Source organism: Mustelus asterias, chromosome 3, assembly GCF_964213995.1.
Source record: "Mustelus asterias chromosome 3, sMusAst1.hap1.1, whole genome shotgun sequence".
Lineage (NCBI taxonomy): Eukaryota > Metazoa > Chordata > Chondrichthyes > Carcharhiniformes > Triakidae > Mustelus > Mustelus asterias.
In genome coordinates this window covers 146,966,173-146,989,571 of record NC_135803.1, presented here as the reverse complement: position 1 = coordinate 146,989,571, position 23,399 = coordinate 146,966,173, and the positions used below count along the sequence as shown (strand labels likewise).

The window sequence follows — 23,399 nt, the reverse complement described above, 5'->3', positions numbered from 1 at the left end:
GTCAGCGTAGATTTTGTAATCAAAGGCAGGATTTTCACCCACCCAGATGAAGGTGGAGGCAGGGGAACGCAAGAATCTGTCAGCTTATACCATCCCCACCCAAGCCATTTTCCCCAGAAATGGAAAGGTGGGGGGGAAGGGGGGCAGCATGGTGACCCACCCACAAGCTGCATGTCACCAATAAAGTTTTTAAAGTTTATTTATTAGTGTCACAAGTAGGCTTACATTGACACTGCAGTGAAGTTACTGTGAAAATCCCCTAGTCGCCACACTCTGGCACCTGGTTCGGGTACACTGAGGGAGAATTTATCACGGCCAATGATAAAACCAGCACGTCTTTGGACTTGATACATGTCGTTGGAAGTCTTGATACTCAGGATAAACCTCCGAACCAGACATCGGGAGTTAGCCCACAGCACGTAACCGAGATCGAATCCCACACTTGCTGTCAAAACATCTTTTACCTGCAAAATTCTTCCATCTGCTGTTCCAAGGTGACCCACTGTGGAATTTCCTATTACAGATACAATGATGGACGTGAGCTTAGTATCATCCAGCGCTCCATCAAATCTATCGATGCGGCTGAGGGCTTGCGATGTCTTGGTTGGTTTGTCCCAACACTCTCTCTTACTCTGAAAAAGGGAAGAGAAAGCAAAAATCGATCACTGCATTGGCAAAAATCATGCATCAACCTGCAAAAGGTTCATCTGGAAGATTCTGAGCAAAATGGCAGCAGAAGTTGTAGACATGGGAAGACTAGCAGATCTGGGTGGCACGGCAGTACAGTGGTTAGCACTGCTGCCACACAGCGCCAGGGACCCGGGTTCGATTCTCAGCTTGGGTCACTGTCTGTGCGGAGTCTGCACGTTCTCCCCGTGTCTGCGTGGGTTTCCTCCGGATGCACTGGTTTCCTCCCACTGTCCAAAGATGTGCGGGTTAGGTGGATTGGCCATGCTAAATTGCCCCTTATTGTCAGGAGGACTAGCTAGGGTAAATGCATGGGGTTATGGGGATAGGGCCTGGATGGGATTGTGTTCGCTGCAGACTCGATGGGCTGAATGGCCTCCTTCTGCACTGTAGGATTCAATGATTCTATGATCGTGAGTGATGCTGCCTCCAGTGCGTCAGAGGTTAGCTTGTGGAGGGTGGCTGTTAGCATGTGGAAGCAGTAGTGGCAGCAATATAAGCACTTAGAAAGTGTGAGGAACTAAGACTTCACCCTGTATAATTTTCTTAGAAAATAGACAGAGATACAAGGCGGCATGGTGGCTCAGTGGTTAACATTGCTGCTTCACAGCGCCAGGGACCCGGGTTCGATTCCGGCCTCGGGTCACTGTCTGCGTGGAGTTTGCTTGTTCTCCCCGTGTCTGCCCCTTAGTGTCAAGTGAGTAGCAGGGTAAATATCCAGGGTTACAGGGATAGGCCTGGGTGGGATTGTTATGGGTGCAGGCTCGATGGGCCGAATGGCCTCTTTCTGTAATATGCTCATTGCTCTCTCTCTCGTAATGTCAAATTGGACAAAGACTCTAAATGGCTATATCTATGTCTGTCTGTGACCCTGAACTAAAGGAGCTACCTGGCAGTACCAGGGAAACTCACACCACGTTATTCCTGAAGAGCCACTAACACACACACCACCCCCCCCTCCCCCCAACAACCGGGAGGCTGCACAGACCAAATATAATGAGAGCTACACAAAGGCCATCTACATTCCATAACCCAGATCGGCCAACAGGGATCTGTTAAGACAAAGGGCCCGGTAACCTTCTTAATGATTGAGGCATTTGACAATCTCGGAGACTCAGAAGGGGTTTACACATTGATTCTAGATCGTGTGGAGAGATGGGAGTCAATCGACATGGGCCTTGTGGAAGCAGTAATACAGCCTCGCTGAACTGCATAGTCTCAGTCTGTCTTTTTACTATCGGACCGGCAGTGTCGTAGACAAGGAGCTCCGGCCCATGACGGGCACCTGGCCCCATCTACACTGCTTCTGCTGGAAACATTGACGCATCACCTACAAGACCAATTCATCTCTGTCTACCCATCTCATAATGTGAAGTCAACACCACTGGAAAAGTGAAGTATCCATCTTGGTTTTCAGCTCACTGACATCCACGAAAGAATACCTCACTCACTTTGATTCCACGCTCAGGGACCCACATGAAACAATGGGCGGGGTTTTCCAGTCGTGCTCACCCCTGTGGTAAACCACTGTTAGCTTATTACCTGTATATGTGACATGCCTGGACACATCCCTGCCGGCCCTACCCGAGACTCCTCCCCCCCCCGGTCCAGGTATAAAGGCGACTGCTCCCCACCCCTGCCTCAGTCTGGACCAGTTCATCGGCATGGGTGTGCTCCAAGTCTTTTGCTAATAAAAGCCTACTTGTTCTTGCATACAAACTAGTCTTTGCTCGATTGATGGTGCATCAACCCCAAGACTGGAAAATCCCACCCAAGGTCAACTGACCTTTGCATAGTCCTTGTCCCGCCCGCTACGATACCAACTGACTCAAGACAGTTTCTTCCCTGCTGCCATTAGACCTTTGAATGGACTTACCTTGCATTGAGTTGATCTTTCTCTACACCCTAGCTATGACTGTAACACTACATTCTGCACTCTCTCCTTTCCTTCTCTATGAACGGTATGCTTTGTCTGTATGGCGCGCAAGAAACAATACTTTTCACTGCACACTAATACACGTGGCAATAATAAATCAAATCAAAATAAATAAACACAGACATTTTCATTCACTAGCTTATTATAGAAAACAATTGAAGGAAATTTAAATCTGTATTTTTGGCTTCTAATCATAGAATCCCTACAGTGCAAAAGGAGGCCATTCGGTCCATCGAGTCTACACCAACCGCAATCCCACACATGCCCTATTCCCGTAACCCCACATAATTCACTCTGCTAATCTCCCTGACACTAAGGGTCAATTTAGCATGGCCAATCAACCTAACCCACACATCTTTGGACGGTGGGAGGAAACCGGAGCACCCGGAGGAAACCCACGCAGACACGGGGAGAATACGCAGACTCCACACAGACAGTGACCCGAGGCCGGAATTGAACCCGGGTCCCTGGTGCTGTGAGGCAGCAGTGCTAACCCACTGTGCCACCGTGCCGCCCTAATGTTTTTCGTTATTCATAAATGGGTTCCTGGTATTCGTATGGGCAGCTCACCCAGCCACATCGTCTAAATTGCTTCAGGATGGGTTGTGAATAAAAAGGAAAGCACCGCTGCTGATCGCACGGTTAGCAAATACATGTTTATTCATGACAGATCTAAGCCAGCACAGGTCACAAAGAGAACGGCAACTGGTTGAAATGAGGAAGGTGACAAAAAACAAAAAGTAGGAACTCCCATTGCACGACAGGTAGAAAACAGCAAAGTCAGGGTGTCGTGGAGTGGGTTAGGATGAACCAAAAACATCACATCATGGAATCCCTACAGTGCAGAAGATGGCCATTCAGCCCATCGAGTCTGTACTGACTCTCCGACAGAGCATCTTACCCAGACGCTATCCCGGTCACCCCACATATTTAGTCCACTAATCCCCCAGCCTACATATCTTGGGACACTAAGTGGCAATTTAGCATAGCCATTCCACCTAACCTGCACATCTTTGGACTGTGGGAGGAAACCGGAGCACCCGAAGGAAACCTTGGGGAGACATGGGGAGAACGTGCCAACTCTGCCAGTGACCCAAGCTGGGAATCGAACCTGGGTCCCTGGCGCTGTGAGGTAGCAGTGCTAACCATTGTGCCACCGTGCCGCCCAGTGGAAGGGAAGGGCCAGGACAGAGGAGGCTTGTGGTCATCCATCTGAAGATAGAGATTCTGAAAGAGGACAGCGCAAAATAGAACAGCTACATCTCAACAGGATTAGGGCAATTTTTGAGCAAATTAGAATGTATTTATTTAAAACCTGTGACATACCTAGAATCATAGAATCCCTAAAGTGCAGAAGGAGGTCGTTCGGCCAACAGAGCCTTCACCCACCCAGACCCTATTCCCATAACCCCACACATTTATCTTAGCCAGTCCCCCTGACATTAAGGGTGAATTTAGCACAGCCAATCAACGTAACCCGCACATCTTTGGACTGTGGGAGGAAACCGAAGCACCCGGAGGAAACCCACGCAGACACAGGGAGAACATGCAAACTCCACACATGATGTGGAGTTGCCGGCGTTGGACTGGGGTAGGCACAATAAGTAGTCTCACAACACTAGGTTAAAGTCCAACAGGTTTATTTGGTGGCACGAGCTTTCAGTTTCTGGTTGAGGCCGTCCTCATGTATGCGGGACTTGGCTATCAGTTTCTGCTCAGTGATAGCCAAGTTCCGCACACATGAGGACGGCCTCAACCGGGATCTTGGGTTCATGTCACACTATCAGTAACCCCCACGACTTGCCTGGGCTTGCAAAATCTCACTAACTGGCTGGAGACAATACACATCTCTTTAACCTGTGCTTAACCCTCTCTCCACTCACATCGTCTGTACCTTTAAGACTTGATTACCTGTAGAGACTCGCATTCCAACCATTATTTTGTAATTGAGTTTGTGTTTATTTTGCCCTGTTTGTGAAACAAATCCTGCGCTCACCTGATGAAGGGGCAGCGCTCCGAAAGCTCGTGCTACCAGATAAACTCCACACAGACAGTGACCTGAGGCTGGAATTGAACCCGGGTCCCTGGTACTGTGAGGCAGCAGTGCTAACCACTGTGCCACCCCATTATTACATTGCAAACTATGTCTTAACTTGTTGGGAGAGGAAGCGGCAAAATAAAGAGTTTTCAAAGAACATTTTGAGTAATTTAATCATTCGACTCTCTCCCTTCTTTCACGACAGGATTCTCAGAATGAGTTATTTCTAAGAATTAGACAGCGGGTAAGGAAGCCACTTGGCCCACTGCCTTCATGCTATTCCACTGTCCTGCTCGGATTTACAGCACCAGATTGCCCTCAGCTTCAGGGGCAGGATGTTTTCCATCATTCTTCCGGTACATTCTCATCGAAACTTTGGCGAGATGATTAACTGGTGGCGCAGACTGCATGTCTAGCCGTGATTTGTCTATATTTGAACCCATCAACTGAATAAAACATGTATGTAGCATGATCAGCTAAGGGCAACGCCACCCTAGATTTGGTTCGAAAGCATGATGGACAGGAATTGCAAGCAGACAAAAAGTTTCTAGAATATTGTCAAAAAATAGAAAGAAAGATAGTTATGGAAGTACCACAAGGTCTTTAATTCAGTGTCAGTTACTTGCTCCCATTCCCGTTACTTCTGCTAAGGCACTGTTTACCTTCATCACTAAGTCTGCCAAGATCAACACTATTTTGGTGCACAGTGTATACATGGATCTGCAAATATATTCCAGAATAACACAAGCACAAGCCATCCACATGCTTGTGGCTCAGAATCAAATATACAACAGCAACTTATGTGGCGCCCTTAATATCCTAAAACGCTTCCCAGGAGTGTTCTAAAGCAAAATCACCCAGCCACATAAGGGTCGATGGGTGTCTTAAAGGAAGAAAGAGAGGTAGAGGGGGAGAGATTTAGCATTCCAGAGCTTAGGACCTATGTCAGTTGAAAGCACAGTGGTTAGCACTGCTGCCTCAGAGCGCCAGGGACCCAGGTTCAATTCCAGCCTTGGGTGACTGTCTGTTTGGAGTTTGCACGTTCTCCCCGTGTCTGTGTGGGTTTCCTCCAGGTGCTCCGGTTTCCTCCCACAGTCCAAAGATGGTGCGGGTTAGGTGCATTGGCCATGCTAAATTGACCCTTGTTTCAGGGGGATTTGCAGGGTAAATATGTGGGGTTACGGGAATGAGGCCTGGGTGGGATTGTGGTGCAGACTCGATGGGCTGGATGGCCTCCTTCTGTACTGTAGGATTCTGTGATTTTCGCCAAGGCAGATGGAACCAATTGCTCACCCGACAGCATTACATCAATACCGGGTAAAATAGCAGAAATAGTTCATGGAAATAAACCTGTGGATTCCCTGTGTGACAACAGTCTCGGAGTTCTCCTCAGGCTTCCACAAGGAAAGATCAGACCCCCCCACCGCCGGCTAAAGAATTCTCCCCAATCCACCCTTGTCCAGCGACATTTTACTCAAACCGAGGCAAAAAAAACATACATTCTTGGAGCAACAAGTGAGTTTCTAAGAGGAGAACAGGCTATGGTCAGCCTATATGGGAGGCACGGTGGCACAGTGGTTAGCACTGCTGCCTCCCAGTGCCAGGGATCCGGGTTCGATTCCCAGCTTGGGTCACTGTCTGTGTGGAGTTTGCACATTCTCCCCGTGTCTGTGTGGGTTTCCTCCGGGTGCTCCGGTTTCTTCCCAAGGTTAGGTGCATTGGCCATGCTAAATTGCCCCTTAATGTCCCAAGGTATGTAGGTTAGGGGGATTAGTGGGGTAAATACGTCGGGTTACACGGATAGGGCCTGGGTGACATGTTCTGACGGAGAGCCGGTGCAGATTCGATGGGCTGAATGGCCTCCTTCAGTCCTGTAGGGATTCAATGATTCTATACTACTGGTGGACCAATCGGGGATGGTCAAACGACCAGAATTATAAGAGTACAGATGTCTTGGAGGGGGGAGACCACAGAGTTAAGGATAGAACCAGGCAGAGGTTTAAGAAAAAGAATGAGAATTATAAAATCAGGGCGTGAGGTGGTCAGCAGGCAAGTGGGTCATTGACCAGACGGGCCGTGTGTGAGGAGGACCAGATGCAAGTGAGGACCCAGCTAGCAGAACTTGAGATGACCTGGTGTTTATGGAGCGTAGAATTTGGGAAGCTGGCCAGGGGTGTATTGAAATACTGAAGTCTAGAGGCAACAAAGTCATGAATGAGGGTTTCTGACGCAAGTGGGAAATTGGACATTTGCTGGAATTCTCTGTACACGCCCGCGGCTGGGATTATCCAGTCCTGCTGCTGTGTTCTGAGATTTGGCCGAGCACCAAATTCTCCATTCTCCCTGGCAGCAGCAGTGGGGCGTGCGAGACGGGAGAATTCTGGCCAGTATTACAAAACTGGAAGCAGGTGGTCTTAGCAAAATGGCACAGATGTGGCTGTTAGTTCATCTCGGGGCTAAATATGCCAAGTTTTTTTTTTATTCATTCATGGAACAATAGGCCTCGCTGGCTGGCCAACATTTATTGTAAGAGTTTTAACAACACCAGGTTAAAGTCCAACAGGTTTAATTGGTAGTAAATGCCATTAGCTTTCGGAGCCCTGCTCCTTCGTCAGATGGAGTGGATATCTGCAGACTTTAACCTGGTGTTGTTAAAACTCTTACTGTGTTCACCCCAGTCCAATGCCGGCATCTTCACATCACATTTATTGCCCATCCCTAGTGACCTTTGAACTGAATGGTTTACTCGGCCATTTTAGAGGGTGTTTGAGAGTCAACCACATTGCTGTGGCTCTGGAGTCACATGTAGGCCAGACCAGGTAAGGACAGCAGATTTTCTTCCCTAAAGGACATTAGTGAACCAGATGGGTTTTTCCGACAATCCACAATGGTTTCATGGTCATCAGTAGATTCTCAATTCCAGATATTTTTTATGGAATTCAAATTCTCCATCTGCCGTGGCAGAATTTGAACCAGAGTCTCCAGAACATTCGTCTCAGACAACTGCCAGAGAGAGGGTTAGTACCAGGAGCTAGGAAATGGAGTTTGGAAAGTGTAATGACTTTAACAAGGCCTTTAACAAGAGCTTGTCGTATGAGGAACGGTTGCGGATCCTGGGTCTGGTAAAAAAAATTGCAGCATGCTGCTGTGCAGAGGGACCTGGGTGTCTTTGTGCAAGAATCACAAGGAGTTGGTTTGCAGGTGCAGCAGGTAATTAAGAAGACAAATGGAATTTTGTCCTTCATTGCTAGAGGGATGGAGTTTAAAAACAGCGAGGTTATGTTGCAGCTGTATAAGGTGCTGGTGAGGCCATGCCTGGAGTACTGTGTACAGTTTTGGTCTCCTTACTTGAGAAAGGATATACTGACACTGGAGGGGGTGCAGAGGAGATTCACTAACTTGATTCCGGAGTTGAGAGGGTTGGCATATGAGGAGAGACTGAGTAGACTGGGGCTATACTCATTGGAATTCAGAAGAATGAGGGGAGATCTTATAGAAACATATAAGATTATGAAGGGAATAGATAAGATAGAAGCAGCAAAGTTGTTTCCACTGGCAGGTGAAACTAGAACTGGGGGGCATGCCCTCAAAATAAGAGGAAGCAGATTTAGGACTGAGTTGAGGAGGAACTCCTTCACACAAAGGGGTGTGAATCAGTGGAATTCCCTGCCCAGTGAAGCAGTTGAGGCTACCTCATTGAATGTTTTTAAGGCAAGGATAGATAAATTTTTGAACAACAAAGGAATTAAGGGTTATGGTGAGCGGGCGGGTTAGTGGAGCTGAGTCCATAAAAAGATCAGCCATGATCTTATTGAATGGCGGAGCAGGCTCGAGGGGCCAGATGGCCTACTCCTGCTCCTGGTTCTTATGTTCTTATATTCTTATGTATTCATTGGGAGTTTAGAAGGACGACGGGGGGTCTTATTGAAACTTACAGGATACTGCGAGGCCTGGATAGAGTGGATATGGAAAGGATGTTTCCGCTAGCAGGAAAAACTAGAATCGGGGGCACAACCTCAGGCTAAAGGGACGATCCTTTAAAACAGCGATGAGGAGGATTTCTTCAGCCAGAGATTGGTGAATCTGTGGAACTCTTTGCCACAGAAGGCTATGGAGGCCAGGTCATTGAGTGTCTTTAAGACAGAGATAGATAGGTTCTTGATTAATAAGATGATCAGGGATTATGGGCAAAAGGCAGGAGAATGGGGATGAGAAAAATATCAGCCATGATTGAATGGCGGAGCAGACTCGATGGGCCGAGTGGCCTAATCCTGCTCCTATGTCTTATGGTCTAATGATGTGGACCACTTAGAATACAAGCTCCTAGATTAAGGCAGTAATGGCTTGTCCAATCAGGGTACCCTGTATGTGTAGATAATGTGGAGGTCAGGGTTACTGGCACTCCGGGTTTATACTCTGAACGAGGAAGTAGCTTTTATTCTAACTTTTTATCATCCGTGGGACATGGGCATCGCTGGCTGGTCAGCATTTATTGCCCAACCCTAGTTGCCTAAGGGCAGTTGAGAGTCGACCACATTGCTGTGGCTCTGGAGTCACCTGTAGGCCAGACCAGGTAAGGACAGCAGATTTCCTTCCCTCAAGGACATTAGTGAACCAGATGGGTTTTTCTGACAATCGACAATGGCTTCATGGTCATCAGGAGATTTTAATTCCAGATGTTCTTTTATTGAATTCAAATTCCACCATCTGCCGTGGTGGGATTCAAACGGGGGTCCCCAGAACATTAGCTGAGTTTCTAGATTAATAGTCTACCGATAATACCATTAGGCCATCGCCTCCCTTTCTATAGCTGTCTTGAGTGTTGCGTACTATGTAAATAAATGTAAATTTAGTGAAGGGACACTGGCCTCGGAGGAGTTATTTCAAAAAGGGGATCAGTTTTTTTTGCAGCATTGAGCTCAGCAGAATAGGTCCAATCCCCAGTCTCTGCTGAGCTAACCAATCGCAGTTCTTACCACTTTAAGGTATGCTGCAATTGGCCTCTGCGGCCTAGGTTAGCGAGGGAGGTCTTCAGGAATGGCCATGGAAGAGCTTTCTAAAAGACACGAAGACTGCGTGTGATTAGCGCTGCTGCTGGTACAGTGATTATTGTCCAGGTCTTTCTGTATTTGGCCATAGACCAAATGTCTGATTCGAGACAGTGGAGTATCATGTTAAATTAAAGAATGTGGATGATTTCCTCACCATAAAGCCCACACTCACTGAGCGACTGCGTGTGATTAGCGCTGCTGCCTCACAGCACCAGGAACCCGGGGTTCGATTCCTGGCTTGGGTCACTGTCTGTGTGGAGTTTGCACGTTCTCCCTGTGTCTGCGAGGGTTTCCTCCGGGTGCTCCAGTTTCCTCCCACAGTCCGAAAGACATGCTGGTTAGGTGAATTGGCTATGATAAATTCTCCTTCAGCGTACTGACCAGAATGTGTTGACTAGGGGATTTTCCCAGTAACTTCATTGCAGTGTTAATGTAAGCCGACTTGTGACACGAATAAATAAACTTTACTTTTTACTTTAAGTATTAAAATTTCTTCAACAGAAATATCACAGATTCTGTAACTACGTATCAGCTGAAAAAAGGGCCCATGTTGTTGAAGCTTTCTCTCCAGCACTCATCAGAGCAATTTGCAAGAAAACCAAATTGTAAAAGGAACAACAGTTTATACTGCATGAGAAGTCAGTGCTGATTGGCTGGCAAAGTGGAATGTGAACTTGATAAGTTTACAGCTAACGAAAATAGGTGACAGCCCTTTCTTGGTTCATTCACCAAGCAATGCCTTGACAAATCAGAGTCAACCTGCCTGCTTTGAATTGAAACAAAGCTTGACAGTTAACTGTCAGTTACCAAGTCAACTGGTGCATTCTCTACGTCAATGTCTCAAACAATTGGGGTCCACTTTGCCAACCAATCAGCACTCTCTTCCCATGCAATATGAATTGTTGTTCCCTCTCCCATTGGTATTCTTGTGAGATGTCCTGATGAGTGCAAGATGAAAAGCTTTGACAACACATCACATTTTTTGGCAATGCTCAAGTTCTGTACCACCAAATGACTACTCTGTAATTTAATGTACTTAAATAAAACCAGTCATACTTTAGTAGGCTATAAGCTTAAGCATTCTAATTGATCATGCCCCAATACAGAGACCTGAGCAGAGAATTCTAGGTTGACAATACAGAGATGCCATCTTTTGAATGCGATATAATATAGATTCCCCACAGTGAAAAAGGAAGCCATTCAGTCCATCAAGTCTGCACCAGCTCTCTGACAGAGTATCCTACTCAGGCCCTCTCCCCACCCTATCCCTGTAACCCCTCATATTAAACGGAGGTCAAATCTTCTCTGTCAAGAGGACATCAAAGATCCCATGGCACGACTTTGAAGAGAACAGGAGAGTTTTCCCTTTTGCTCTGGCCAATATTTATCCTTCAGTTAGCATGACCAAAACAGATTATCCGGTTATTATATCACTGTTGCTTGTGGGATCTTGTTCTGTTGCCACCTTGCCTACAAAAGGTACTTCATTGGCTGTATTTTGGAATATCCTGAGGTTATGCAGTCATGTACATGGCTTAGGAGAAGGCTATTTGGCCCATCAAGTCTTATACTAACTCTCCACAGAGCAATCCAGTCAATTCCACCACCCCACCCGTTGCAAAAAAAGATTACATAAATACAGGACTTCCTTTTTCGAAATGATTGGTGCCACCACCATTACGTCACAGATTGTGCCCGGACCCGTATATTAAATGTACCCGATGGGCTGAATGGCCTCCTTCTGCACTGTAGGGATTCTATATAACATCCCATCCAAAGGATGGCATCACTGTAATGTTGACGTAGAGTTCTCTGCTCAGGTCTCTGAACCGGGGCATGATAAATTAGAATACTTAAGCTAATAGTCTACTAAAATGTGATTGGTTTTAAGCACATTAAATTACATTAAATTATTTTTTCATCGAATCCCTACAGTGCAGAAGGAGGCCATTCGGCCCATCAAGTCTGCACAGACTCGCCGACAGAGCATTCCACCCAGGCCCTATGCCCGTAACCCCATATATTTATCCCGCTAATCTTCACATCTTGGGATACTAAGGGGCAATTTAGCACGGCCAATCCACCTAGCCTGCACATCTTTGGACTGTGGGAGGAAACCGGAGCACCCGGAGGCACTGCTGCCTCACAGCGCCAGGGACCCGGGTTCAAGTTCCGACTTGGATCACTGTCTGTGTGGAGTTTGCACATTCTGTGTCTGCGTGTGTTTCCTCCGGGTGCTCCAATGGGGAAAGGGCCTGGGTGGGATTGTGAATCGGTGCCGACTCGATGGGCCTCCTTCAGCATTATAGGATTCTATGAAACACACGCAGACACGGGGAGAACGTGCAAACTCTGCACTGACAGTCACCCAAAGCCTTAATTGAAGCCAGGCTCCTGGTGCTGTGAGGCAGCAGTGCTAACCAGCGTGCTTCACTGAGGCGTTGCTGAGTTTGTGATGTCGTTAGAGCTTTCATCAATCACAGCAGTACAAACATAGCAGACAGCCAAACCGTCAGAGCACATTGCCACTGGCTGTGAACTGGTGCCTTAAAGCACAACAATTCTGACTTAAGCGCACTGGCTTCATTGCAAAAACTTGCATGACTATAAGGGTACCTCATGCTGACTCATGCTCCATTGCTTTTAGTGAACTATCTGTTTGAGTGTTGAAATATCAGCTCTGTGAGTTCATGGTCCACTAACCATGAACTATTACTGAACCCAGCATTCTATTTGATGCCTAGAACTGTGCATCACATGACCCGGTCAATGAACAACACGTTGACATTATCCTCCATTTTGCCAACAGTGGATTCCTGCATCTTTCCCTGGGTAGTTTAAGGTCTTTGTCGCCACCTTTCACCCTTCCTGTTCACGGTGCCCCATCAGAGCCAACATTCCCTCAGAGCTTCGCGCTAGTGTGCGAGACAAACATCCAGACAACTCTCGACAAAGATCTCACTCCATCGTACATCAGGAAAAGCTTATCGTCCTGCATTTCACCTTTCAGCCTGCCATGATACCAATTCTTTAAATATTAAAAAAACCAAGATGAATACGCCCTGCATACGTGGAATAAATCAAACAAAACAGTTTCAATAGTTTACAAAAAGGTAAACCAGTAATGAAATTTGGCACACACATGATTTACTGTTCAATAGAATCTGTCAGCCCCACTACGCATGTACCTTGTATTGACGGAAGCAGGAATTTTCAAATGGACATGGGTTAAGTGAGTGGGCAAAACTGGGGCAATGTGAAGAGGGATTTGGGAACCCAGGCAGGCAACTTTTTTTTAATTTGTTAATGGGACATGGGCGTCGCTGACTGGCCATCATTTATTGTCCATCCCCTAGTTGCCCATGGAGGGTCATAAGAGTCAACCATGTTGTTGTGGCTCTGGAGTCACATGTAGGCCAGATCAGGTAAGGACAGCAGATTTCCTTCCCTAAAGGACATTAGTGAACCAGATGGGTTTTTCCGACAATTGACAATGGTTTCATGGTCATCAGTAGATTCTTAATTCCAGTTTTTTTTAATTGAATTCAAATTCCACCATCTGCCGTGGCAGGATTTGAACCCGGGTCCCCAGAACATTAGCTGAGTTGCTGGATTAATAGTCTCACGATAATACCGCTAGGCCATCACCTCCCATTTCACTAAAATCACAGGTATGAATGTAATCCCTAAAGCTAATGGAACATTGGCCTTTATCTAAAGCGGACTACAACGCAAAGTGGAGAAAGCTACACTCCTACCACACCAGGAGGCACAGCGGTTAGCACTGCTGACTGGCAGCGCCAGGGACCTGGGTTCAATTCCGGCCTTGGGTCACTGTTTGGAGTTTGCATGTTCTCCCCGTGTCTGCGTGGGTTTCCTCCGGGTGCTCTGGTTCCTCCCACAGTCCAAAGATGTGCAGGTTGAGTTGACCTGACTTAAGCCCACTGGCTAAACCTCAGCTCCTATGTCTTATGGTCTTGTGGCAGGTTCAAATAAGGCTTTCGAAAGGGAATTGGATCATTAACTGAAAAGGAAAAAAATACGAAGGGCTACTGGGGAGTGGCATGAGGTGAATTGCCCCTTCCGAGAGCCAGCACAGGCACAACGGGCCAAAGTGCCCCCTTCCTTGCTGTAACCATTAAACAACCCGACAGCAGACTCGCTGGCTGGTAACAAAGGCAAAGTTTATCAAAAACAAAAGCTGGACTGGTTTTAACTGGAGGCTGACTGGGAACGAGGGGAAAGAAAATGAGGGAGTGGAGGAGGGTGGAAACTTGAGAGCGTCAGAGGTCAAAAAAATGTCACAACAGAAAGTAAAATAAGCAATGAGGAGAGTTATAGGTACAATCAGAGAAACAGAAAGAGAGAAAATAATCAGTTGACTGTTGGCTAAAAGAAGTTTTCCCTGTGCTAATAAATCAGGTTCCATTTCCAAAGCGTTTGCCCATATCACTAAGGTTCCAAATATTGACATCTTTCCATTTGGACAGTCGAACTCTCCAGTGTTACCCTTGTACAAAAACAAACAAGCTGTATATAGTGCCTCGTGTCTGTCACCATAACCCTGTGTAAGATAGCTCTCTGCCTCGCCAGGACACGGTTTCAGTATCACTCGTCACAGAAGCAAAACACAAGGTCTGAGCCAGGAGATTAAGATAACAGGAATATCTTGTGAAGGAGAGATAAGAGAACTAACCCGAGAGAAAAATAAGGCCTTTTTTTCCATTTAAAAGTTACTTCATTTGCCATATTTCATTATCTTTTCAAATAAAAGAAAAACTACAAGAGATAAGAGTAGAATTAGGCCATTCGGCCCATCGAGTCTGCTCCGTCATTCAATCACGGCTGATAAGTTTCTCAACCCCATTCTCCCGCCTTTTCCCCATAACCTTTGATCCCCTTACCAATCAAGAACCTATCAATCTCTGTCTTAAATACACTCAATGACCTGCCCTCCACAGTCTTCTGTAGCAATGAATTCCATAGATTCACCACCCTCTGGCTGAACAAACTCCTCCACATCTCAGTTCTAAAGGGTCATCCCTTTACTCTGAGGCTGTGCCCTTGGATCCTAGTCTTGCCTACTAATGGAAACATCATCTCCATGTCCACTTTATCCAGACCTTTCAGTATTCTGTAAGTTTCAATGAGATTCCCCCCTCATCCTTCTAAACTCCATCGAGTACAGACCCAGAGACCTCAAACACTCCTCATATGTTAAGCTTTTCATTCCTGGGATCATTCTCATGAACCTCCTCTGGACCCTCTCCAGGCCAGCACATCCTTCCTTAGATATGGGACCCAAAATGGCTCACAACCAAATGTGGTCTGACCAGAGCCTTATAAAGCCTCAATACATCCCTGCACTTGTATTCTCGTCCTCCCGAAATGAATGCTAACATTGCATTTGCCTTCCTTAAGTACCAATAACACACACACACGCACAAATCACACCCTCAATAAATACAATGATCTTAAATGACTGGTGGCCAGTTAGCTAGTCGTTGTGTTCAGAATAATGCTGACAGCATGCTTTCAATTCTGGTCTTGATTAAGGGAGCCTCGGGGCCTGCCTCCTAACCCGGCCCTTGCTTAATGTGGAACGGGGCTCCCCTCAAGCCAGTTAACCAATGGTCTCTGTCTAATGGTGAGGGATCTCCATGGTCCCTCGTGAGCTATGACTAATTACCTACCTACCCTTAATGATTCGCAAGACCACATTACCACTTGGTGTAATCACCAGACAGGAATGTATCACCGTAACCTGATGAGGCAGAAAGGGAGAGAAAGGGAGTGCCAGAATAAAAAAAGAGGTAAAGAAATCAGAGATTAATGTGTCCAAAAACTGAGAATGAAGGAATAAGAGTGAAAGGCAAGATTAGGGACGAAAGTGTCAACATGGGCGGCGCGGTGGCACAGTGGTTAGCACTGCTGCCTCACAGCGCCAGGGATCCGGGTTCAATTCCAGCCTTGGGTCACTGTCTGTTTTCCCTGTGTCTGCGTGGGTTTCCTCCGGGTGCTCCGGTTTCCTCCCACAGTCCAAAGATGTGGGGGTTAGGTAGATTGGCCGTGCTAAATTGACCCCTAGTGTCAGGGGGATTAGCAGGGTAAATGAGGGTTACGGGAATAGGGCCTGGAGTAGGATTGTGGTCGGTACAGACTCAATGGGCCAAATGGCCTCCGACTGTATTGTAGGGATTCTATGAGTGCTAGAAAATGGATGAGAAGGGCAGGAGAATAGCAGAATACGTAAGTTACAAGCTAGTTGTTAGTCGTGGCTCAATGGGTAGCACTCTTTCCCCAGGGTCAGAGGGTCAGTAGGATGACGTCTCACTCCAAAGCACAACGTTTAGGCTGAGCAGGAGGCCTTCCATCTTTCAAAAAATACATTAAACCAGCCTCCCCTCCTGGGTGGTTGTAAGGAATGCAAGGGCTGAATTTCTCTAGTCCATTGGAAACACTCCGGCGTGTGGAAGGGCTGCCAATATGGCAGGGGAAAGGGGGAGGGGTCGAGCATCTCTCCACTGCTGTGGCCCAACGGTGAGAATCTGAGCTGCGTGGCCGGCCGGTCGAGCCACAAGAGTGGCTAATTAAGTGCCGCTTGCCACCCCCCCCCATTGGCATTTTGCCCACATCAGGGGGATTCGCCTCCAGGTGGGAGACTGCCAGAGGTCTCCTTGTGGAAAGTGGGGAGGTGGAGGCCCACCTTAATGAATTAATTCATGGCCACAGAATGTTCTGCAGGGACAATGGTTGTCCCTGGCATGGCAACAGTGCCACCAATGCACCATGACAAGGCTCACCTCGACTTGACTTTCCCCAACCAAAGCCACCTATCCTGGAGGGTGCCTGGCTGTTGAGACACCATCTCCTTTGTGATGCAGCCTTAGCATTAGCTTCTGCTAGCGGTGGTGCTGCCGAGGAACCAGCCCACTGATTGGATCATAGAATCCCTAGAGGGCAGAAGAGGCCATTCGGCCCATCAATTCTGCACTGACTCTCTGACAGAGTATCTTATCCCGGCCCTCTCCCCCACCCTATCCCCTAACCCCACACATTTCCCATGGCTAATCCATCTTACCTACACATCTTGAGACACTAAGGGGCAATTAGCATGGCCAATCAACCTAACCTGTATATCTTTCGAGTGTGGGAGGAAACCGGAGCACCCGGAGGAAACCCACGCAGACACGGGGAGAACATGCAAACTCCACACAGACAATGACCAAGGCCGGAATTATACCCGGGTCCCTGGAACTGTGAGGCAGCAGTGCTAAACACTTTGCCACTCTGGCATTGAAGCAGCAACTCATGCCGCTGGTTGGCATCCTCAATAGCATAGCAGCCCCAGCGGCGGGGGGGCCTCTTAATCAGCAGATGCCACCAAAATGCCACCCAGGTTAAGAGCCCACGGGAATGGGACCACCTCATGCTTTTGGCCTCAGCGGTAGGACTTCAAGATCCATGGAAAATCCAACTCCCAGTCCTCTTTCCTTTGTGAATGAGTGTTTGCAGCAGAACCGGTGCATGAAATTACGGGTTAGAGAGGATAAACACTGACTCACTTCATACAATGTTGAATCACTATGACAACATTGGACGCAGACCAGAAAACACACACACACTGATACACTCAGCACGGACACTGATAAGTGCAAGCACACATTTCTGGACACACCTTTGCATTCCACCAATTCCGCTTGCCTTCTTGCAATAAGATAGGTATTGCTGGAAGGTGTTGCTGGAGAAGGTCCAAGGAAAACTGTTGTGGGATAGAATTCTGGGAAGCTGAAGGCTACAGACCCAGTGCTGGAAAATGGGATTAGAATAAATAGGAGCTGGATGGCCAGCATAGACATGATGGGCCAAAGGGCCTCTTTACATGCTGTAAAACTCTAGAGGCAGAATGTTACAGCTGTCCCATTCACACCGGCAGGATTTTCCCACCCCGCTGCAGTGAATGGAGATTTGGCTGGGCGCCAAATTCTCCGACAGCACTGCGGTGGGAGCGTGACGCGAACGGCCGGTGTGATCGCGCCCTACGAGTTCTCCTCCAATATCGAAGAAGGCCACGCAATGAGTTGGGAACCGAATTTCATTTCCCAGTGATGTCAGACTGAAGTGCTCAGTTGGCAGAACCCACTCCTAGGGGTCACCAGAATCGATGGTAAAAAGTGATTTAATATTTGATAAAGTATGAACACGTTCTAGATCTGGTGTTTTTTTCCTGCTCCGTGACTCATCTTGGGGTCTTACTCAGTCCTACAAGTGGTTGCATCTTCATCTAGAACTGCATTCATCCTCCAACATGGGATTCCCTCACCTCAACAGCTTGTTTCTCCCCCTCATCCATCCAACTCCCTTCCTAAACTCACAAGAAATGCTTTCCCTTTAATAAGTGTTTGCTTCCTGGAAAGATGATTTAGTCCAGTTCGCTCACTGGTCCACTGGCAGCGGGTATTGCTTTTTATCCTTTCAGGGAATATGGGCGTCACTGGCTGGGCCGGCATCTACTGCCCAGGCCTAATTGCTCTTAAGGGAGAAGTTAAGTCAACCACATAGCTGTGGCTCTGGAGTCACATGTAGGCCAGACCAGATAAGGATGACAGATTTCCTTCCCTAAAGGACATTTATGACTGTTGACAACAGCTTCACAATCATCATTAGACTTTTGATTTCAGATTTGTGTTGTGGTGACTGTCTGATCCTCCCACATAACAGTACTTCCTCATTTATTGAATTAATTTCTTTTTGTCCATTGTTGGGAAATGGGAGTTATTGGCCAGCCAGCATTTATTGCCAATCCCTAGTTGGCCAAGGGTAGCTGAGAGTCAACCACATTGTTAAAGTTTATTTATTAGTTTCACAAGTAGGCTTACATTAACATTGCAATGAATTCACTGTGAAAATCCCCGAGTCACCACACTCCAGCATCTGTTCGGGGGAGAATTTAGCATGGCCCAATGCACCTAACCAGCACGTCTTTCAGACTGTGGGAGGAAACCGGAGCACCCGGAAGAAACCCACGCAGACACGGGCAGAACATGCAGACTCCGCACAGTGACCCAAGCTGGGAATCAAACCCGGGTCCCTGGCGCTGTGAGGCAGCAGTGCTAACCAATGTGCCACCATGCTCTGTAGTTACATATAGGCCGGGCGAGGTAAGGATGGCAGATTTCCTTCCCTAAAGAACATTAGTGAACCAGATGGTTTTTTCTGACAATCGACAATGGTTTCATGGTTGTTATTAGATTCTTAATTCCAGTTATATTTTTTATGGAATTCAAAATTCCAGCATTTGCCGTGGTGGGATTCGAACCCAGGTCCCCCAGAACTTAGCTGAGTTTCTGGATTAATAGCCCAGCGATAATACCACTAGGCCACCGCCTCCCCACATACTTGAGTGAGCTTGTACAACACTGCAAACATTTGAACTGTTACAGCTAAAATTCACAAGATAATTACAGATGGAGACAACCAACCAGGTGGCTTTCCTTCAGTTCCTCCCCCCTGCAGCATCCAACTGGATCGTATTGGATCACTTCACATTCCATCTTGAGGTACATTATTTTGCACTGAAGAAGAACTCAGCAAAAACACCTCAGAATTATCTTCATCTTCAGTTCGCTGCCCGAAGGTAGGTGCGGCCCACCTGCAGCGCTGACAGGGCAAAGAGGCAGGTCCTGAATCCACTCCAGCCAAAACGGGGGTCCATCCCCATGGTGCCAGCACCAATCTGACCAACAGCGGCCACCCACTCAACTGGCCCCTCCCCCAGTGACTCCGAGTTGCTGTGGCAACGTGCATTTTTAAGGGGAAGATGATTTTCACGTGCGTGTTGTGGGCTGGAGCTCTGGATCGTGACGGCAGAGACTCCGATTTCTTTCCATCTCACAGCTGACTCACAATCTCTCCCGCTCTCACTGCCCGTCACTGGCTTGCATTGGAAAGAATTCCAGGTTGATGCTCCACTTGTTTGGCCACATTAGGAGTGCACCTTCCTGGAGTGGGAAGAGGGGCATTCCACACTACGCCACAAGACCTCCCACCCTGCATTTATATAGCACCTTTAGTATAACTAAACATCACGGGTACAACTTTCCCGTCCCGCCCTGCAGGGGAATCGTAGCGGGTGGGGGCAGCCCATGCAAAGGTTCGTTGACCTTGGGCGGGATTTTCGGGTCTTGGGGCAAGTGAGGCGTTAGAGAGAGTGCAGAGAAGGTTTACCAGGATGTTGCCGGGTATGGAGGGTCTTAGCTATGAGGAGAGATTGGGTAAACTGGGGTTGTTCTCCCTGGAAAGACGGAGAATGAGGGGAGATCTAATAGTACAAGATTATGAAGGGGATAGATAGAGTGAACGGTGGGAAGCTTTTTCCCAGATCAGAAGTGACGTTCACGAGGGGTCACGGGCTCAAGGTGAGAGGGACGAAGTATAACTCAGATATTAGAGGGATGTTTTTTTACACAGAGGGTGGTGGGGGCCTGGAATGCGCTGCCAAGTAGGGTGGTGGAGGCAGGCACGCTGACATCGTTTAAGACTTATCTGGATAGTCACATGAGCAGCCTGGGAATGGAGGGATACAAACGAATGGTCTAGTTGGACCAAGGAGCGGCACAGGCTTGGAGGGCCGAAGGGCCAGTTTCCTGTGCTGTACTGTTCTTTGTTCTTTGTGGCTGGAAAATCCCACCCCGCAAGGAGCATTATAAACCAAAAACATGACACTGAGCCACCTAAGATGTTGTTGGCGGGAATTCTCCTGCCAGTCATGCCCCGCCGCTGCTGCCAGCGAGAATTTGGCACTTAGCCAAATCTCCATTCACAGCCAGCGGGACAGGAAAATCCAGGGCGCGGGCAAGGTCGGAGAATTCCGACCCATTGGAAATAAGAACAGAAAATGCTGGATAAACTCAGCAGGTCTGTGGAGAGAGAAACAAGAATCCGAATGACTCTCCTTCAGCGCTGGTGAGGGCCGGAATTTCCGAGTGGTTCACGCCCCCGCCGTTGCTGCCAGCAAGGACGGAAAATTTGACACACGGCCAATTCTCCGTTCACTTCAGCGGGACTGGAGAACCCCAGAAAATTCCGGCCGAGTAGTCTGAGGGAGAATCATATGGACTTGAAAGGTTAGCTTGGTTTCTTTTTTTTAATTTATTCGTGGGACATGGGCATCGCTGGCTGGCCAGCATTTATTGCCCATCCTTAGTTGCCCTTGGAGGGCAGTTGAGAGTCAACCACATTGCTGTGGCTCTAGAGTCGCATGTAGGCCAGACCAGGTAAGGATGGCAGATTTCCTTCCCTAAAGGACATTAGTGAACCAGGTGGGGTTTTTTTTTAAAACCACTATTGACAACAGTTTAATCATCATCATTCGGCTTTTAATTCCAGATTTGTGTTGTGGTGACTGTCTGATCCTCCCACATAACAGTACTTCCTTATTTATTGAATTAATTTCTTTTTGTTCATTTGTGGGACAGGGCGTTGTTGGCTCGCCAGCATTTATTGCCAATCCCTAGTTGCCCGAGGGCAGTTGAGAGTCATTATTAAAGCTTAAATTTTATTTATCAGTGTCACTAGTAGGATTACATTCACACTGCAATGAAGTTACTGGGAAAATCCCCTAGTCGCCACACTCCGGTGCCTGTTCGGGTACACTGAGGGAGAATTTAGCATGGCCAATTCACCTAACCAGCACACCTTTCAGACTGTGGGAGGAAACCGGAGCACCCGGAGGAAACCCACGCTGACACTGGGAGAACGTACAGACTCTGCACAGACAGTGACCCAAGCCGGGAATCGAACCCAGGTCCCTGGAGCTGTGAGGCAGCAGTGCTAACCGCTGCGCCACTGTGCTCTGGAGTTACATGTAGACCAGGCAAGGTAAGGACGGCAGATTTCCTTCCCTAAAGGACATTAGCGAACCAGATGGGTTTTTCCGATAATCGACAATGGCTTCACGGTCATCAGTACATTCTTAATTCCAGATTTTTTTTATCGAATCTCTCGTTCCACAAACGCTGCCAGACCCGCTGAGGTTTTTCCAGCATTTTCTGCTCTTATTTCTGATTTCCAGCATCTGCAGTATTTTGCTGTTAAGAAGGTATTCAGTCAGAAGCTTTACCAATGAGTCAGGTTTTAAGAAATGTTTTAAAAGGGGGAGGAAGGTGGGCAGCGGGGTTTGGGAGGATATTTCAGAACTTTGGGGCCTCGGCAACTGAAGACAGGCCACCAATGGTGAAGAAAAGGAAACAGTGGATTCACAGCGGGCTAGAATTGGAGATACACAGATATCACCCAGGGCTGTAGGGCTAGAGGGGGCTACAGAGAGAGGCCGATATATCAATTCTAAATTTGAATGCTTGAATTTATTGTTTTGAATCTGTGGCTCCTCCTCCTACAATCAAAATACAAAGTAATTCTCCATATCTTTTCACAATTTTTCATTGCTCAAGATTACCGCATTCAAGCAGCTTCTCTCACAGCTGGGAATGTCTCAGTCAACGGGCAATAACAATTTGCATTTACATCGTACCTTTATTGTAATAAAACATCCCAAGCCACTTTACAAGAGCATTATCGATCAGAATTAAGCACCCAGCCACAGAAGGAGCTATCAGGATAATAAATGGTGGAAGCCTAGAGAAAGAGGTAGGCCGGGATTTTGCTGTTTCTCTCACATTATTGGCGGGGTCAGTAAATCCAACCTGTAGTTTCTAAGGTCTGTCTGACAGCGGGAGGGAAGGCTAGTGAGGCTGTTGGGGGGGGGGGGGCGGGTTTACAGAGGAGGCGTTAGGCCGCAGCAACCAATGGCACGGTCGCCAAGGTTGGGACTAATTAAAATTGGATGCTTGAAGAATCAAAGGAGCACAGCGATGCTTGGAATGTTGCAAGGGCTGGAGGAGGTTACAGAAAAAAGGAGGGGTGTAGGGCTGGAGGAGGTTACAGGGATAAGGACAGTTGTAAGGGCTGGAGGAGGTTACAGAATCAGGGAGTGTTGTAAGGGCTGGAGGAGGTTACAGATACGGGGAGCATTGTTGGAATGGAGGAGGTTACAGTGATAGGGAGGGTTGTAGGGCTGGAGGAGGATACAGTGATAGGAAGGGTTGCAGGGGCTGGAGGAAGATACAGAGATAGGGAGGGTTGTAGGGCTGGAGGAGGTTACAGTGATAGGGAGGGTTGTAGAGCTGGAGGAGGATACAGTGATAGGGAGGGTTGCAGGGGCTGGAGGAAGATACAGAGATAGGGAGGGTTGTAGGGCTGGAGGAGGTTACAGTGATAGGAAGGGTTGCAGGAGCTGGAGGAGGATACAGTGATAGGGAGGGTTGCAGGGGCTGGAGGAAGATACAGAGATAGGGAGGGTTGTAGGGCTGGAGGAGGTTACAGTGATAGGGAGGGTTGTAGGGGCTGGAGGAAGATACAGAGATAGGGAGGGTTGTAGGGCTGGAGGAGGATACAGAGATAGGGAGGGTTGTAGGGGCTGGAGGAAGATACAGAGATAGGGAGGGTTGTAGGGCTGGAGGAGGTTACAGTGATAGGGAGGGTTGTAGGGGCTGGAGGAGGATACAGAGATAGGGAGGGTTGTAGGGCTGGAGGAGGTTACAGTGATAGGGAGGGTTGTAGGGCTGGAGGAGGTTACAGTGATAGGGAGGGTTGTAGGGGCTGGAGGAGGATACAGAGATAGGGAGGG

At 47.7% G+C, this 23,399-nt stretch overlaps 1 protein-coding gene across 2 annotated transcripts in view; it reads right to left on the bottom strand.

The window, feature by feature from the left end:
- Window positions 1–23,399, bottom strand: part of mst1rb (macrophage stimulating 1 receptor b) — a 129,879-nt gene that overhangs the window by 92,963 nt on the left and 13,517 nt on the right. For both annotated transcript variants that reach the window (XM_078209893.1, XM_078209894.1), the window contains exon 2: window positions 465–632. In XM_078209893.1, coding sequence (XP_078066019.1) covers window positions 465–632 — 168 coding nt within the window. The remainder of the gene's footprint in view (window positions 1–464; window positions 633–23,399) is intronic.